The sequence below is a fragment of the Pipistrellus hanaki genome (genome assembly GCF_964339955.1).
Source record: "Pipistrellus hanaki genome assembly, chromosome: 6".
Lineage (NCBI taxonomy): Eukaryota > Metazoa > Chordata > Mammalia > Chiroptera > Vespertilionidae > Pipistrellus > Pipistrellus hanaki.
The window spans coordinates 60032254-60050025 of record NC_140508.1 but is presented as its reverse complement, the minus strand read 5'-3'; the positions used below and the strand labels follow the sequence as shown (position 1 = coordinate 60050025).

General features: G+C 40.9%; 1 protein-coding gene across 2 annotated transcripts in view; it reads right to left on the bottom strand.

Annotated features, from left to right (window-relative positions):
- Positions 1–17772, bottom strand: part of PTPRM (protein tyrosine phosphatase receptor type M) — a 606371-nt gene that overhangs the window by 54610 nt on the left and 533989 nt on the right. For both annotated transcript variants that reach the window (XM_084887751.1, XM_084887752.1), the window contains 2 exons: positions 13604–13680; positions 11202–11238 (listed from right to left, as the gene is read on the bottom strand). In XM_084887751.1, the coding sequence (XP_084743877.1) occupies positions 11202–11238; positions 13604–13680 (114 nt within the window). The remainder of the gene's footprint in view (positions 1–11201; positions 11239–13603; positions 13681–17772) is intronic.

Here is a 17772-nt window from a genome sequence, read left to right as displayed (position 1 = left end):
GTGCTCTTATAACCTAAAAGTAGGCATACACTTTCTGCTCTATCCATGAATAACATTTCCTCTCAAACACATAATCCACATGTTGCTATTTATATTTCATTCATACCATTCCTAAATTTCCCCTTTCAGACTGAAATAAAAAAGTGTGCCAAAGTTAACTGCAAATATTTGTGGCTTTCTCCAGGTAATAAGTTGCATGGAATGTGGGTTTCCAGGTGCATTAGAGAACTTATGAAGTGCTGGCTGGACACCGAAAGGTCATGTCTGATTGAGTTAGGAGAAAATTGGTGTACACCAAACATTAATGAACAGGCTGCATATAAATTCTAAAATTGCTTCAAAAAACAGTAAGTGTTGGTGAGGATATGGAGAAAAGGGAATCCCTGTTCACTGTTGGTGGGAATCCAGATTTGTGCAGCCACTGTGGAAGAGAGTATAAAGTTACCTCAAAAAATTAAAAAAGGAACTGCCTCATGGCCCAGGGATTCCACTTCTGGGAATATATTCTAAGAATCCAGAAACACTAATTCAAAAGAATATATGTACCCCTATGTTCACTGCAGGATTATTGGGAAGCAGCCCAAGTATCCATCTATAGACGAGTGACTAAAAAAGCTGTGGAACAATTACACAATGGAATGCTACTTGGCCTTAAAAAGGACCTTTGTGACAGCATGGATGGACCCGGAGAACATTATGCTAAGTGAAATAAGCCCATCAGAGCAAGACAAATGCCATATGATTTCACTCATATATGGAATCTGATGAATAAAGCAAATGAAACAGAAACAGTCTCAAAGACAGAGAAAAGACTAACAGCTCTTAGAGGGGACAAGGGTTGCAGGGCTGGGTGAAAAAAGTGAAAGGATTAAGCAAAACCAAAAACAAACAAACAAACCAAAACACACGCACAAAAAGCAACCCAAACCATGATACCACTATTTCACTTTAAAAAGAATAATAATTATTCAAAATCATGGTTATACCCATTAACTATTACACTGTGGTCCTTTTCCTAAGCTGACATGCAGTGCTTGGGGGACACCTGATTTTCCTGGGATGCCATGTGTGAAACTGACCTCAGAAGTGGTCTGGAGGAATTCCTTTGAGGTAAGAACTACTCCATCTACTGATTCCTTGATACAGATTAAGGTTGGCAATTTTTAGGCATCTGGTCAACCTGTAGCCAAGCAGAAGATAGTGCCTGCCTAACCATCCTCACCCAACACAAACAGGCTGCAGAGGCAGGCCAAGAGCGCACACCTTTCTCTTTACTTCCCCTTCTGGTCAGGTCATTATTTTTTTCTCTTTCCCAGAAAATCATTTCTCAGCCCCATTTAGTTCTCCAGTGGTTTCTTATCCTTCTAAACCTCTGCTCTAAAATATCCTTGTGCAATTCTCACAAATGGATTTGGACGGAGCCTTTTGGAAGGATCCTATCTGGTCTGCAGAATTAAGCTGTTTTCACTTACCTGTAATCCAACCTTAAGTGTGCATCAGGGAAGCTTCAGACACCGCCAAGGCTGGTGTCCTATGCTGCTCTCAGAGCTGCTCAATTTCTGCAAGACTTTAAAAACTGAAAGAAAATCTGCTTCTCCCTGTTTATAATATAGTTTGTTGTCTTTCTAACCCATGCTTGCTTTTTGTTAAAACGTTTAGGACAATGATGATAATCTTTGTACTTTGGAGAAAGACGAAGTATGTTGGTGAAAACGTAAGTGGTTCCCTTTGATACATTTTTCTGGAAGGAGGCATTAATATGTGTAGAATGTATTAGCTTTTATGAGAGCTACGAGTATACACTATCCTTGGGTTAAAGCCTGAACTGCCTATGTGCTATTGAGATATGTGTCTTTTGGAACCCAGATAATTATAATGATAATAAGAATATAGCTAAAATTTATTGAGAGGGCACTTCCAGAGCTCGCATCTGAGCCCAGCCAGTCTAACTCTGTAGTCTATACTCTCATCAACCATTCTTCTCTACTGACTCTTGGAGGGAAAAGATCTTGTCCATATTACTGACATAAAACATGTTTGTATATGGAAGGAATTTTAGGGCCAAGTCTCAAAGACTTGATTGTGACCATGTCGCATAAGCAAATAAATATTTGTAAATAAAAACCAGGGGTGACTCCTGGCAGGACTTGAAAGTGTAATGTTCTAAAGCAGTGTTTCCCAAAGTGTGGTACTCGTACCCCCAGGGGCACAGGAAGAGTTTGGTGGGGGTAGCGTTGCACCAGAGTTTGGTGGGGATATGCACTGCACTGTGCTTAGCTGCGCCTAATTCTATGTTCTCATGAGTACGAGGGGTACTCAGCGTTACAAAAATTATAGAAGGGGTACACATATGTCAAAAGTTTGGGAAACACTGTTCTAAAGCATTTCTGGAAACACCATCTACCTAAAGGAACCATTATTTGGAGTGCATTCTTTTTGGGTTCTATTCCGCCCTCCCTAGCAGTTAATCAACATTTCCAGCTTGCAGAGGCATCACTGTGAGCGGGAGTGCAAAGGCTGCTATTATTTTTGACAGAGAAAGCAGAATAATAAAGGCAGACAAATCAGATTTGAGTGACAGGGGTAAAGATTAGGGATCCAAAGAGAAACGCTTGTATAGAAAAGAATGAAAGAGTTGGTAGGCAGTGTGTGGCAACAATCTGCTCTACGATGATGAGAGAAAGACACCACTACCAGAGGGACCTTTGGTCCTTGATCCCTGAGACAGGTTGTACAGCAATATTGCATGAAGAGCTGGGAAGAGGCGCGCAAGGAAGTGTTTGTAGCCGTGGAAGGGAGGAATGTGACAGATGTTCACACCACAAGAGCCTCCTGCTGGCTGAGTCACAGAGCATTCATCAGGCCTGTCTCCAAAGAGAATCATCATAAACCCATCCCGAGTATGTGTTCCCACTGTAAGGAGGGGAACAGAGAGAAGGCAATCAAGGAGAAAAAGAAAGAACGGCACCCGTCCGAACGAAGGGGTTTGTTGACCCAAAGGATCTGGCTGCCTTCTGTTGAGGAGAAGAAAAGTGAAGGGAAAAGCCTATATTCATATGCTTCGGGGCCACTGCCAGAGAAAGAAAAGCTTTCATTAGTCTCTACCTTCTTTAATTAAGCTTTTCCCATGATACAAGCGGGGTCTCTTTTATTTAAGAAAAAAGAGAATAAATCTCATAAATGGTAAAATAGAGATAAGTTGACTCCCTAGACATAGCTCAGTGCAGGCAATCTCAATTTTTTAGTGGCAGCATGGGGCATTACATCAGGACATTCTCAGGAGCATCCTCTGAGTGAGAAGGCAAGAAAAAGAAGTAACTTGTAATGACCAGAACTTGTTGTTTGCTGCCTTGACAAACTTGTACAAAGTGGTGTCCGTGTGTGATAAAAGAACCTGGTCAAGAGAGTCAAGAAGGTAAGCTTCAGGGCTTTCTTTTTCACCTGCTGAATGGGGTAGGGATGGGGAGAAAAACAGCCTAAAGTAATTCCAAAATCTGGTGTTGCAGCAAATTCACAAATTATAAGAGCTGGTTATTTTATTTTTTATTTTTAATTTTTTAAAATATATTTTATTGATTTTTTACAGAGGGGAAGAGTTAGAAACATCGATGAGAGAGAGTCACCGATCAGCTGCCTCTTGCACACGCCCTACTGGGGATGTGCCCGCAACCAAGGTACATGCCCTTGACCGGAATCGAACCTGGGACCTTTCAATCTGCAGGCTGACGCTCAATCCACTGAGCCAAACCGGTCTTGGCAGAGCTGGTTATTTATACAGATACCAGCGCTGTGTAATTCCTGAGGTCATGCTGTATTCCTGACGCTTTACTCAGCCAGTCACTTGGTGGTGACAGAGGTGTTTGTTTAATTTTGGGTGAACTAGGCCTGAACGATATGGCTTTGCTTTACAAGGGTCTATAGTGCTGAGGCCTGGGGAAGCCAGCACCAGGGAAACTACATAGGTACTTACTAGCTCCAGCTCTATCCTTTCAAAGGCCTGACCCTGGAAGAAAGATGTGACCTCATTTTTCCTTGCTGTTGAACAAAAGGCCCCTTAGGAGACACATGATGTTTCTCCTAGGTTGAACATAGCATGCGTTCTATTAAATATGCATGTTAGTCCATACGGTTTGCAAATACTTTTGTGTGCATGATTCATTTGAGCATAGATGAAGATCACTTAAATCAATTTGTGCTTTAAGTTTCAACTGTTTCAAAGACAAAACAGGCAAGTTGGGCTTAAAGATTCTGACATTTCTACCAGCTTAAAAAGATTTTATACTTTTCCACTTCCAATGAGGAACGCCTGTAAAGTACTATTAAATATTTTAGAAGTATTTGTTTTAAGACAGTCTAAAACCGGGTGCCTACTTAACCACAGAACATCATTCATCTTCAAATCGTTCTGTATTAATTTAAGTTCCATTACTCCAAGGATGTATTTCCAATGAGGCATCTATAACAGCATGGGTGAATGTTAACTAATGTGATCTATTTTTGGTTTTAACTTTTATTTATGTATTTCTTTTTCCAATCTGCACCCAAGGATATGTTTTTCATTGGTTCTAGAGAGAAAGACAGTGAGAGGAAGAGGGAAAGGTAGAGAGGAAGGGAAGAAGAGGGAGAGGGGGAGAAAAAAAGGGGGGAGGAAAGGGAGAGAGAGAGAAACATTAATCAGGGTTCAAATCTGAAACCTGGGTATGTGCCCTGACTGCGAATCAAACCCGAGACTCCTCAATATGTGGGACAACACTGTGACCAACTGAGCTACACCGATAAGGGCAATTTTTGGATTTATATTCTAACCTGCTACCTGACTTTAAACATTCTCACCAGTAACGAGCAAGTTTATTAAGAGCACAGGGATGAGGAATGTATATGATCTGACCTTCTAGCTTATTGGCCAGGATCTTCTAAAATTAATCTGGTGAAGAGAAACTATTATTTCAAAGGAAGTTTGTAGATAAGCTGTTAATTGCAACTGTTCATTTTTCCTTGGGAAAGTAGAGATGGAGAGTGAAATGCAGGCAGGCCCTGCATGGAGATCTGGGCACTGTTATTTAGAACACTTCGACCTCATGAGGGTCGCTGTTTGCCTATGTTTATAAAGCATACTTCCCCACAGACTCCCTATTTAAATCTGGACCCTAGAGAATACTCTACTTTATCGGGCAATACTTTAAAAAAATATATTTTATTGATTTTTCACAGAGAGGAAGGGAGAGAGATAGAGAGCTAGAAACATCGATGAGAGAGATACATCGATGAGAGAGATACATCGACCAGCTGCCTCCTACACCCCCCACACCGGGGATGTGCCCGCAACCAATGTACATGCCCTTGACTGGAATCGAATCTGGGACCTTTCAATTTGCAGGCTGATGCTCTATCCACTGAGCCAAACCGGTTTTTGCTATGGGGCAATACTTTTAAATCAATCTCAAATAGTACGGAGTAAGGGAATCCAAACATAACCTGCCACACCCTGACAATGTGGGGACCACATAGCCGGGAAGAGCGATGCCAGCTGACCCGGAACCTGTACTTGAGGAGTGAGCGTCACTGGAGCTTGGAGGAATAAAAACAAAAGTTGTTTATGGAAGGCTTAGCTTTTGATTAAAAAAAATTTTTTTTCCCTCCCAATTCTACTGAGAAATAATATCAAGTGTTCACCTCGGATTGGAGGCCAATATGCAGGAGACAAAAGCTTCTTCATAAAGTATGGAGGACTAGTATAGATGTTCTGACAAGTCTTGGCTACAGGCATGAGGAAAGTGTCTTATTCTAAGCATGTTGTTTACTGCTTCAGAGGCCTGAAGGGGAATTTTGAGTTATGAAAATATAAACCATATTGCTCTCTCTGAAAATCCTTATTAAAAGTTTTCGTACCACACAGAGCATGTGGAAGACAAACAGAAGAAAAACAGATGAACAGCAAACAGAAGGAAGTCACTTAAGCACAGTTGCAGCTCCTGTGCGGGAGGGGAGGTTCTGGAGCCATTTCCACTATAAACCTTCGTTCTGCATTTTTATTATCTTCACATAAAAGTTTGCTTCTAGCTCAAAGTCCCTACACAAATGTCTTTTAGGTTTCTCTTTTTCAAATTACAGGCAAATTATAATTATGAACAAATACAACTGATTATATAAGGTATATATGGGGTGGTGGTGGGGATAAGCATGAAGAGGTAGGTCAGTGCAAAGATTAGCATTTAGTTTAACAAGATGAACTATCTCCAAAAACTGTGCTTTGATTTACTGACAAGTCTAAAGAAAGAATGTTAGTGGGAATAGGAGTTGACTAGCCCTTAACTTAGAAAAGAAAACAATCACAGGTATTGGCGATGACAATCCTCAAATTCATGCAGGTAGGTAGATGCTTTGTTGGGCCAACATGAAATAACCTTCTTGCCAAGTTGGAATATTCTACTGCTTAATTGGTGTCTGGCCCACAGTAACTCCCGATTCATTCATTCATTTATTCACTCATCCACTCACTCATTCTTGTATTCTCATTCAGCATCTGCTTCTAGCCAGCTTTCTACCACATGGTTGGTCGGTAGGTACTTGTTGAATCCATGAATGTGCTCTGGGGCATTTTTCTGGTGTGAGGTCATGAGGCAACATTCTGCCCAGGCATCTCCCTCTTTAGCTGGCCTGTGACACAAAATGTCCTTGCGAGGCTGAGGGCAGTTCTGTCTTATGGACAATGACATTTCTCATTCTCATTGTAAACAACTGTCTGGATCTGGTTTTCCATCTCAGTCCCCGTAGCCTATGCCAGTGTGACCTGAAGTCCTGAAACATGCCACACAGCACCCAGAGTTTCTTAGCATAACAGATGTAACTTTAACTCTGCACTGTTAACATTCATGCATGGTTCTCTTCTTGAGTATAGTGCCTTGGGTATAGTCCACTTCATTTTTTCTTTTGTCTGAATTGTGCTAACTTGACAGGGCTGGCTACTGGATTGGAGCTCTGAGCTTAGTCTTGATTGCCCCATGTAAGGTCTCTTTTTGTGCAGGACAGGACTAATGGGTATCCACATAGATTCTCAGACACCTGTGTGGGAACAGGGAGGTCCCGGATGCTCCGTGTCATATTTGAGGACAGCTAAGACAATTTTAATTAAGAGGCATTTTCAGATATGACTGTATCATAGAAAAATTGTTTCTTTGAGAAGCATAACTTAGAAGGAAGAAGGAAGGGGTTGCGCTATAGATTCGTTTTATTAAAGACTAAACATGATATCTTGAGGGGTGTATTTTATAAAGCCTGTGCAAGAGGCAGCATGCTATACATGGGAAGGAGCATAAGCTCTGAGCCTCTTCTCAGGGGGAGAAGCACGTCATCATGCATTACTAGCATCCCTGTCCACACACGGCAGCACACAGCTACACGCTAGTTCTGTTTCCGACCCCTGCTTCTCCCCTCATGGGTCTCAATTCTGATACTCATGAAATGGGATGAGTAATCATAAAGTAGTCAGAGGATAGAAAATACATTACATTGGTTATAGCACAGAGCCTGGTACAAAATAGGCTCTTAATATTTATTGAATGAATAGACAAATAAAAATGCTGAGTTTCAGAAAGAAAAGTATTCTATCAACCCAAATTACTAATATGGAAAGAAAATATATTTATCACTTTTCATTAAATGAGAAGGAAACACACTTAAAATCAACAGTTTTTGACACTATAATATATTCATATTAGAAAACTTATTTAATCACATGCAACCTAGATTATTGAATAAAATAAAACCCACAACTGCCCTGCTGCTATTATTGTCTGAATTACTCATTTCTATCCCAGATTTTTCTGTGATTACTCCCTATTATCTCTGTTTCCAGTTTCTATCCGGGATAATTCCACACCAATTAATCTACTTAAAGCACTGTTTTCACCCCTTGTCTCCCTGCCTTTCATCAAATAACACGCCTTATTCAAAGCCTCTTAACAAGTCCTCACTTTACCTCAGTCCTTTGTTCTTAGCCCCTCTAGCTCAGGGTTTTTATCTGGGTGTGCAGATTTTTCAGTCTGGGTTTTATTAATTCTGTGAGTGCCTAAACAGCTATGTAAAATTGTGTGTACCTGTGAATTTTTCCAGCGAGAAGATGCATTTCAATAAATGATTAAGGAAACTCAAGAAGCCACAGAGGCGAAGACCTTTCTGTGGTGGCGGTGTGCCTCCCAAACCTCAGTAGTCCTCCCATTTAGTGAGTCCTCTGATAAGTGAACTCATCCTTCAAAGCCCGCTGAAGTCTTGCCCTGTCTCCTTCCTCCCATCCCCCAAACAGGTCCTCCATCACCTTTTCAGCTCCCAGATATCCCAGCCAAGTACTGGGGCATTGCCACCTGACTATGACATGCCCTTCAGATTTCATGATCTCAGCTGCTCCCCCTGAAGGAGTTTCAGGGAGGTTCCTCGGGCAGGATCCTCCGATATTTGTGTGTCTAACCCACAGATGAGCTTAGACGTGAGGAAGAGGGACTTGGTGCTGGGAGGGCCCTGTCCATCAAAGACTTATTGAGTTCCCTCCACAACAACCTGGCACCATCTTTTCTGAGTTATTTAAAGCAACAGTCTTGAAGACAGTTTGAAAATAAAAGTAAACAATAATAAAAAGAACACTTCTGCAGGGCTCCCTCGCTTGCACACCATGTGGCTGGCAGGTGTTCTCCCGAATCATTTTGGAGTGGTTCTAAATGTGTTCTAAATGTGTTCCTTCAGCTCAAGGCCCACACGGACTCTGTGGGGGTATCCGGGTACCTTTTCATTGTGAAATATGGTAAGTTCTCAGCAATCCTACCCAGCTGCGTGCTCATCTGCCCCTCACAGTGAACTGTGCTTTTGAAATCCTAAGTCTGCCCTGGCTCTGAGTACGGCCATGGAGTAACACACGTGCTTCCTCTCCTTTGATCCCTGGTGTGCTCAATCATAAATCCTGAATGCTACAGCTGTATTAATGGCTGGTCAGGCAGATGTGATGAAGTGTAGACTGGGTCATCAAAGTGTTAGCTACCAGACGGAAAACAATTAAATGGAGGGGAAATAGGAAGAACATACTAAAAAAAGCCAAAGATCTGGCTTGAACGAGGAGGGGGAGAGGCTAAATAGATAAATTCATGACATGCCCTCTATATTGAAGGAACTTGTTGAAAATACAATATATATATTTCCAACTCTTGGGAATGAAAGTGGTTGTCAGTTTCATGGGTTCCTGATGTGAATAGGTTTTAAAGAATTATATCAGTGCAAAACAGAGGGGAAAAGAGGGAGCAGAGATTGAAACATTGCATTTGTCTGTTAGACTTTATCATCCATTTTGTTGGACTCTTAGGTGTTTGTGTTTTTATTTGAATGAAGGTGATCCATGTGCATGTTCTACCTCTCCATGCCAATCACTGCAGATGATCAGAAATCTTTATTACTGGCAATTTGTGATCACAGTTATGCTTGTAGCATACCATACAAGTATACCTTGTCTTAATGTCCTTTGCTTTATTGTATTTTGCAGATGGTATGTTTTTTACAAAATGAAAGTTTGGGGCAGCCCTGCATCAGGTGAATCTATTGGCCCTATTTTTCTTTTTCTTTTTTTGGCCCTATTTTTCCCACAGCATTTGCTCACTTCATGTCTGTGCCACATTTTGGGAATTCTCTCAGTATTTTAAAAGTTTTAATTATTATATTTTTATGGTGATCTATGATCAGTGATCTTTGATGTTAATACTGTAATTTGGGGAGCCATCATCATCATCATCATCGGAACTTGATGATGTGACGGAATTGCTACAATATCAAAACCACAAAGAGTGGTTTTCTGTATGGAATCTACCAGTGAACATGCCATGAAAACTGTTATTACAACATCAGTGGATTCAGAATATTACATGCATTTAGTTGATAAACCACAGAAGACTTTGAAGGGATGGACAGCGTAGTGGACAGCACAGATAGACAATTTCCACCACTGCAGGAAGTCTCCTGGACAGTGTTGCAAGAAGTGTTGGGATTCAGCTCTCTGGCTACAACGGCCTTTTCTCCTATTCTGTGACTCTTTAACTGAACCTGGCCTCCTTCCCTCTTCTTGCAGTCCATTGGACATCTATGACTCCCTGCCACCAAGCCTAGACCTTCCAACCATGATTTTGTTTTTGGCATCTTTGACTTCCATGCATCTTGACGTTATGTGTACAGCCTCCTGCTAACCCCTAATCATTGGCAGGTCATATCCTTTTGATTTTCCTGCTCTTGTTTATTGGATATAATGAATTACTGGAAACAATGATAAAATAATAAAATGGAGAGAACATATGCTCTTTAACCCTAACTGGATCCTCTCTGCTTCTTAGCACCTCAATTCATCTTTCATTGACTCACTAATTCATCCTTTATGATATCTTGTTCCTGAAAACCTCAGAATTCTCATGATCCTCATTCTCCACAGATGACTTACCTCATAATTGGTGGGAAAGATGATAAAAAACCAGGCCCTGAACTTCCTCAACATGTCCTTAGAGCTTTATTTCAGTTTTCCTTTAGCCAAAGTGACCAATCATCTGCTTTCCACTCAGGAGCACAAATTTCTTGAATTCAGATCTTTGCTCATGATATTTCTGCCATTTAGAAGTTCTCCCAATCTCACCTCTGCCACAAAACTGTTTTCAGATCATTACATCTGATCTAAAATATATTTTCTTCTCCAAGTTCCCCTAACATTTTCTCTGTACCTCTCACACAAGTTTTCAATTGATTTTGTATGTACTAATATATAGATCATTTCACATCTTCCCCACTGAACTGCAAATGGTATGAGAAAGAGAGCTTGCTAGAGTCAGCTTGCATCTCTGGTGGCAACTGGCACAGGTCCTTGCACAGAGGATGTTCAGTACATATACATTTAATGAATATATATGTTTGTAGATGTCAGATTAATTCCTAAGGTATAGAGATTTAACTCAATAATGAACAGATGAATACAATTATTCTAATGATCTCAACATTAACTTCTAACTAAACCATTACATACCAGAACTTCTGCTGATAAAACAGGGTGTATGTGTTGGTGACTAGAACTGCAATAAATGATGCTATAGCAGTGTGAAAATATCCAAGGGAGGGTGAAGTAGGCACACAATGATAGAGAATGGGCAAATAACTAAAGAAAGACATTAAAGCTGAAATAAACTTACCTTGGGTAGCAATATAATGATTGGGTCGATGATAGCCCTAAAAATAAATGAGAAAGAATATTTCACAAACCTAAAATTGGTAAGCAGCACAGAGGTCACATGCTAAGTTTGCCAAAATGAACGCATCAACAAATACCAACAGTTGCATCACTTGAAAGGTAATTATCAGATTAAGTGCCATTGAGTTTCTCTTAATAAGCAAAGGTGTATCAAATATTACAGTCTGATGCTTGCAGAGGGGGTGTGAGTAACTGAACTGTACACTGGCTGTGAGATGATAGACGAGCAATAAACACCAACAATGTATGGATTCTCTGAAATAACATGACCATGACTCTTAGTAGAGTGCAAACAGTCTGAGAATGTACAATAGAATTTCATTTATGGTTGGGCGTTATTGGCAACGTGCCAAGTCTTTAACACATATTCTGTTATATTGGTATAGGCAGTTATAGCAATAGAAATAGTAAACATCATTCTTAAACACGGCTAATACCATGACGTGACGTTGTAGCAAAGACCAGGAATTTAAAGAGGCAGCAATTAGACAAGACCCCCTTCCTTTCACTGTGACCCTATAGGAAGGGGAAAGATGAAAACTGAGACCGCATAAAGAAGGGGGCAAAGAACACCACAGGATCAATATCTGGGAAAGATAAAGTCAACTTAGAGAAAATTACACACAGGAAACATAATGTCACCACTTAATACTTTCCATCTCTGCCCCCTGAGATGATCTAAAATACCACACCCAAAGCCACGTGGAAAACAGAGTCAAGAGACTTAAAGAAGAAATAGGGATTTTTTTTTTTAGTCAACTTAAATGCATATCTGTTATATTGTTTTGCTCTTAAAAACAGGCTGAACAACGAAATAACTAACAACAAAAGCAAACACATTCTTTTGTACAACTGACCCACAATGGGTTTCAAACATAGAATCATGGCACAGTTTAAATACGATTATTTAGATGATCCCTCACTTCTTGCCAGCCGATAAGCTCCACCTGGCAAGATCCTGGTCTCACTCATTTGCTATATATGTCAGTGCTAGCAAGGTGCTAGGAGGTAGGAGGAACTTATTTGTTAAACTGAAATAATCCACACAGTCCATTAATGACCTATATCGCTAAACACAATGGCCATTTCCCAACCCTCATCTAATTGATCTATCAGTAGCATGAAAGCAATTAAGCCCCTTGAAATACTTTCTTCATTGGCTTCCAGGATATAACACTCTCCTGGTCTTCCTACCTCCCTGGCTTATCCATTTATTTGTTGGTTCCTCCCCTTCACCTTGATGTGAGGTAGGAAGACCAGGAGAGTCCTATATCATAGAAGCCAATGAAGAAAGTATTTCAAGGAGATTAACTGCATTCATGATGCTGATAGATCAATTAGATGAGGACTGAAAAATGGCCATTGATTCAGAGAGAATCACTGATCAGCTGCCTCTTGCATGCTGCTCACCTAGGACCAAGCCCCCAACCTGGGCTTGTGCCCTGACCAGGAATCAAACCATGACCTCTTGGTTCATAGGCCGATGCTTAATCACTGGGCCACATGGGATAAAAAAATTCTTATAGTTATTTTTAGGTAACTCCTGGAGATTGTAACGCTAGGACTTTTTATAGCATCTGAGTAATACTTAACCAAGAAAATAAAAGAATACATACATAAAACCTGTCCATGGAAGTATTGGTGGACTAGGAAATAGTGTGACAGCCAAACAGAGAATGGCTTGGGAACTGTAAGAGGGCTGAAATCTGCTTCATGTAAACTTGGGCTGTAGAGGTAACAGCAACTTTTCCCTTGATTTTCAGTCTACTTTTGATTTCATTCATTCTTTCAACTGGAAATATGCTGTCGCCTAAAGAATTTATTCTAATGTAAGACATTAAGTTAACACGATGCAGAAATGAACAAAGAAGCAGTCTTCAATAATTAAACAGCTTGCATATTTAAGGGCATGTCTTGCGTGCATCAGAAGTCCTGGTTAACAGCTGCAGACTACTTTGAAGGCAACTTAAAAGTGCAGTGATGACAAGAGATGGCAAATCATTGAATTAGGAATTAGAGAGTTTTGTCCTCTTAATATGAACACAGATTTTTTTTTTTAAACAATCAAAGTTGTTGACAAAAAATGGAAATAACATTTTCTGAGTCCCCATTGACATGGGATGGCAAAAAGGCACTGAATGTTACAGAGAAGTTACCAGCAAAGAGGCTGATTTGAGAAAAGGAGTGGCCAAACCCTCACTGTAAAGCTCTGTGGTGTAGGGGGCAATGTTGATGTGAGTGCTTCAGGAACGGGACCAACATATGTCCACCAGTCCTGTGGCATGCACACCATGTGGTCTGTGTCAAAACAGGCAGGCTTATTGACAGTTTCAAGGTACATACATCGATATAATTCCCATTGATGTAGTCTGAGTTGTTGTCTCCTTCTAAGGTCTGCAGCCTCACCCTGGAATGATCATCTGAAAAGGAAAAGGAAAACCATTAACAAAAGCAATCTGTTGAGATGCTCAGAGCCCTGGATTAAAAGAGCATTACATGGAGACCATCAACATCCATACTGCTTTATTTCCTATTTTGCTATTAAGACTGGTAAGAACTTACAATTCTTTGCATTTCACAGCAGATCTCATTAACTGATTCTTTGATCATTTAAGGACATTATGTAGAGTTGGGGGAAGTTTGAAACATCCGCATAAGAGTCCTCTGAATCACAACAGGATTTTTTTTTCTTGGATTGAAAGTTTAGTAGCTTCACTAAATCACATATAAGCCCTGAGATTTTGAAGGTTGCCTATGACATCCACCTTGACAAATGATGGTTATAAACCACAGCCAACCCTTCTGGGAGGTGAGGACATGGTTTTAACTTCAGTCATCGCCTATGATTTCTCTAAGCCCTCCTTCTGCACCGGAGGGCAGATAGGCAGGTAGAGCCAGGCTCTCCCCATCAGTCATGGGACTGCATGAGACTCAATTATGCCAGCAAGCCTGAGCAATGCATCTGGAGAAGGGAATGACAGCACATGCCTCAAACTGGGCCACTTTAAGGATTAAATGAAAACACATCGTGCCACGCTTGATGTCTGGCACACAAGTACTGGATAGCTGTGTTTATGGTGTTAGTCAACCTTATTTATTTATTTATTTATTTATTTAATTTTTAAAATAAATCTTTGTTGTTCAGATTATTACAATTGTTTCTCCTCCCCCCCGACTAATTATCTATATTTAAATTATTTTCTGAATGAAAATTTTTCTCCACAAATACCATTGAGAAACATGAATTATTTCCTTGAAAATCTATAATTTAAAAAGAAAAGTTCAAAAAACTCTAAGGCCAGATGTTTTCCTTTTTTGCTCACTGTTCTATTCCTGACCCTGAGATTAAGGTCTGGCACATACCTGGTTTCCCCCCAATTTGTGTGTTTTTTTTTAAATGAATAAAAGTGAAACTTCTAATGTGTGAAAAATAGGTGATGTAAAAATCATTTTCCTAAATGAATTCTGTTTTTAGCAGAGAAACATTTCCTTCCAAATAGATGACAGTAACCCAGGAATGGATGCAAATGCAGTCAGAATGTTTCTCATGGTGACCTGCTTTACTGTATTTTGCTTAAAACTAGAGACTCCCTGTCCATAGACTGCTAGTGTTGCGGGGGAGGTGAGCCAGTGAGACACAGGGTATGTGTGGACTGTTATGGCTTTTGTATTTGTTAGGAGAGCTGGTGCCCACACACAGCTATTCCAGGGTGGAGCTATAAGCATTCCTCAGGTAAAGCCACTTGAGCCTCCCGGATGAAGGATGCTACAATAGAACTGAATCATGGCCGTTCTACACACATCGGGTTTTTAGTCAGCTCCTCTGGAGGGAGATTAGGTTTGCCTCCCTGTAGTCCTCGACTTTCCCTGGGCAGTTTTTTAAAAGGCAAGCCCTGCATTTACAGCCACCCAATCTTTAGAAGCAGGGCTGTCTTAGGATCTATTGCACCTCCTTGTCAGAATCCCCATCCACAGTTTATTTCTCTTAGACCATCGGGATAAATGCTGCCCATTCCCCGTGATTTACCACCCTTGGGCTTCTCAAATTGTTCACAATGTTCTCATTAAGGACTTCAATCTCTGACAAGACTGCGCTCTCATCTCCCATAAGCAGCACCTTTGAAAGAGTTTTCCCACCATCCCTACTATTCTGTCAGTTAACTCCTCAATTAAAAAAAAAAAATTGGCTGCCACTTCTCCAAATTTCATTGCTCTATTCCTCTGATGATGGAGCAAGATACGTGTACAGAGTATTTCTCGAGCAGACTGAGATTGTTTTTATTTCTCTTTATATGCCTAGTAGTATCTTCTCTTATTGTAAAGTTGATTCTACTAGATTATAACCTCTTACGGTCAGAGACCACATAGTGTCCATTCTAAACATCCCCAAGAGGCTTGGCTGGCATGGCTCAGTGGTTGAACATCGACCTATGAACCAGGAGGTCACAGTTCAATTCCTGGCCAGGGCACATGCTCTGGTTGCAGGCTCAATCTCCAGTGTGAGTTGTGTAGAGGGAAGCTGATCAATGATTCTCTCTCATCACTAATATTTCTATTTCTCTCCATCTCCCTTCCTCTCTGAAATAAAAAAATATATATATTAAAAAATATTCCCAAGAGCACCTTTGCCAAGGCCACAAAGCCTAATCTCAGCCTGGGCCACATGTAGCGGTCCCAGCCAACACACAGCTGGTAAGCATAAAGCATTGAACTCTGCCCCACTAAGGAACATGGTGTCATGATGGTCACAGATCCACCCTTAGAGCAGCTAAGATGTGATCAGGCGAGTTTCACTGGGGCTCCCAGGGTGTTGGCAAGGATCTTGCTCTGATTTTATGAGTGTTTGCTTTACAACAATCTATTAAACTCTCTGTGGATGCTTTATACCATTTCCTGTACCTATATTTCATTATCTTACCTAAGGAAAAAGTAATATGCAAAATAACCATCACTCCATCACAAAGATGGCAGTGCCCATAGCCACAAGATGGTGGTGCCTAGTCCCCTCTGAGAGCGGGCAGTGTGAGCCGGCTGGTAGAATGCTTGCTTCATCGCTGTGGCGACGAGGCAAGTGTCCCACCCTAGCATGGAGGGCCTCTGGGCAGCAGGTGCAGAGCGGCCAGGCCCTGCAGAGAGCAGAGAACCACAGGGAGTGGGCCTAAGTCATCATGGCTCCTGGATTATAGAGGGCTCCCCTGAGGGCTCCAAAATTGGAGAGGGTGCAGGTCGGGCTGAAGGACCCCCCCACCCCATGTATGAATTTCGTACGCCGGGCCTCTAGTTTAAAAATTAAGTGTTCACATGGAGGGCATTATGCTAAGTTAAGTCAGCCAGTCCCAAAAGGATGAGTACTGTATCACCCCTTATATGAGATTTTAGAGTGTTCAGAATCACAGAGACAGAGAGTAGAATGGTGGGTGGCAGGGCTAGGAGGAGGGATAGTGAGTTGTTGTTTAAGAGTTGCAGTTTGGGAAGATGAAAAGTTCTGGAGAAGGATGGTGGTGGCAACTGCACAACAATGCTAATGAACTTGATTAATACATTAATGAACTGAATCATTGATCAGTACATTAATGAACTAAAATGGACACCTAACAATACTTAGGATGGTAAGGTTTATATTACATGCATTTTACCACAAGAAATTGAGAGTTCACTCTCTCCATCCCTCCCTTGTAGAATACCTCTTCATGTTCTCCTCGAACCCCAGATATCCTAGGAAACAGATCTTTCAAAGGAGGGAAGGGAGCCTCATGGACTTGCAGTCTGAGAGGCCTCAGGAGTCCCTCTGTTGGGCAGCCTCTCCTCATACGGGCTAGTCCCCTTTCCCTGATGACATAGAGGTGGAGGTAGCAGTGATTCTATAGCTTGCTACTAGGGGAGAGATGTCCTATGTTATTCATGTGTACTTAGTAGATATGTTTAAGAATTACTGAAATGAGGTTTATGGAGCATTTTTTCTTTCAGTGATAAAAATGTGTGGTTCATAGTAAGAATTAAGTAAAAGTTAGCTTGTATCATTACTGCCAATGACTTCATTCAAGACCTGATAATTTTTCACCTGGACTATTTCATTCTTGCCTCTAGCTCTTCCCTCTCCAGTGAATCCATGCTGAGATCATCTTTTCTAAACCAGAATTTATTCTCTCCCCACCTATTATAGTTTAAACCATTCAATATCAACAGGGAACTAATGACCAGTAATGACAAGGTCTTATAAAACAATGGACAGTGATGCAATCGTAAAAAGGCTTACTCTGCCTTTACCTGGAAAGACCCTTGTGGCCTATTGTAGATTGGAGTAGAGCAGGTTACACAGCAGCATGTCTCAGGGAGTCTACTAATTTGTACATGTGTGTAGGGATGATGTTGGGATGACTGAAAGGATAGATTTTCTGCTGGGTGGGAAAATTTGGGGTGATATTTACTTCCATCTTTGTGATTTTATGTACTACAATTTTCTACACAGTTTTTTTTTTTTTTTTTTTTTTTTTTTTTTTTTTTTTTTTACT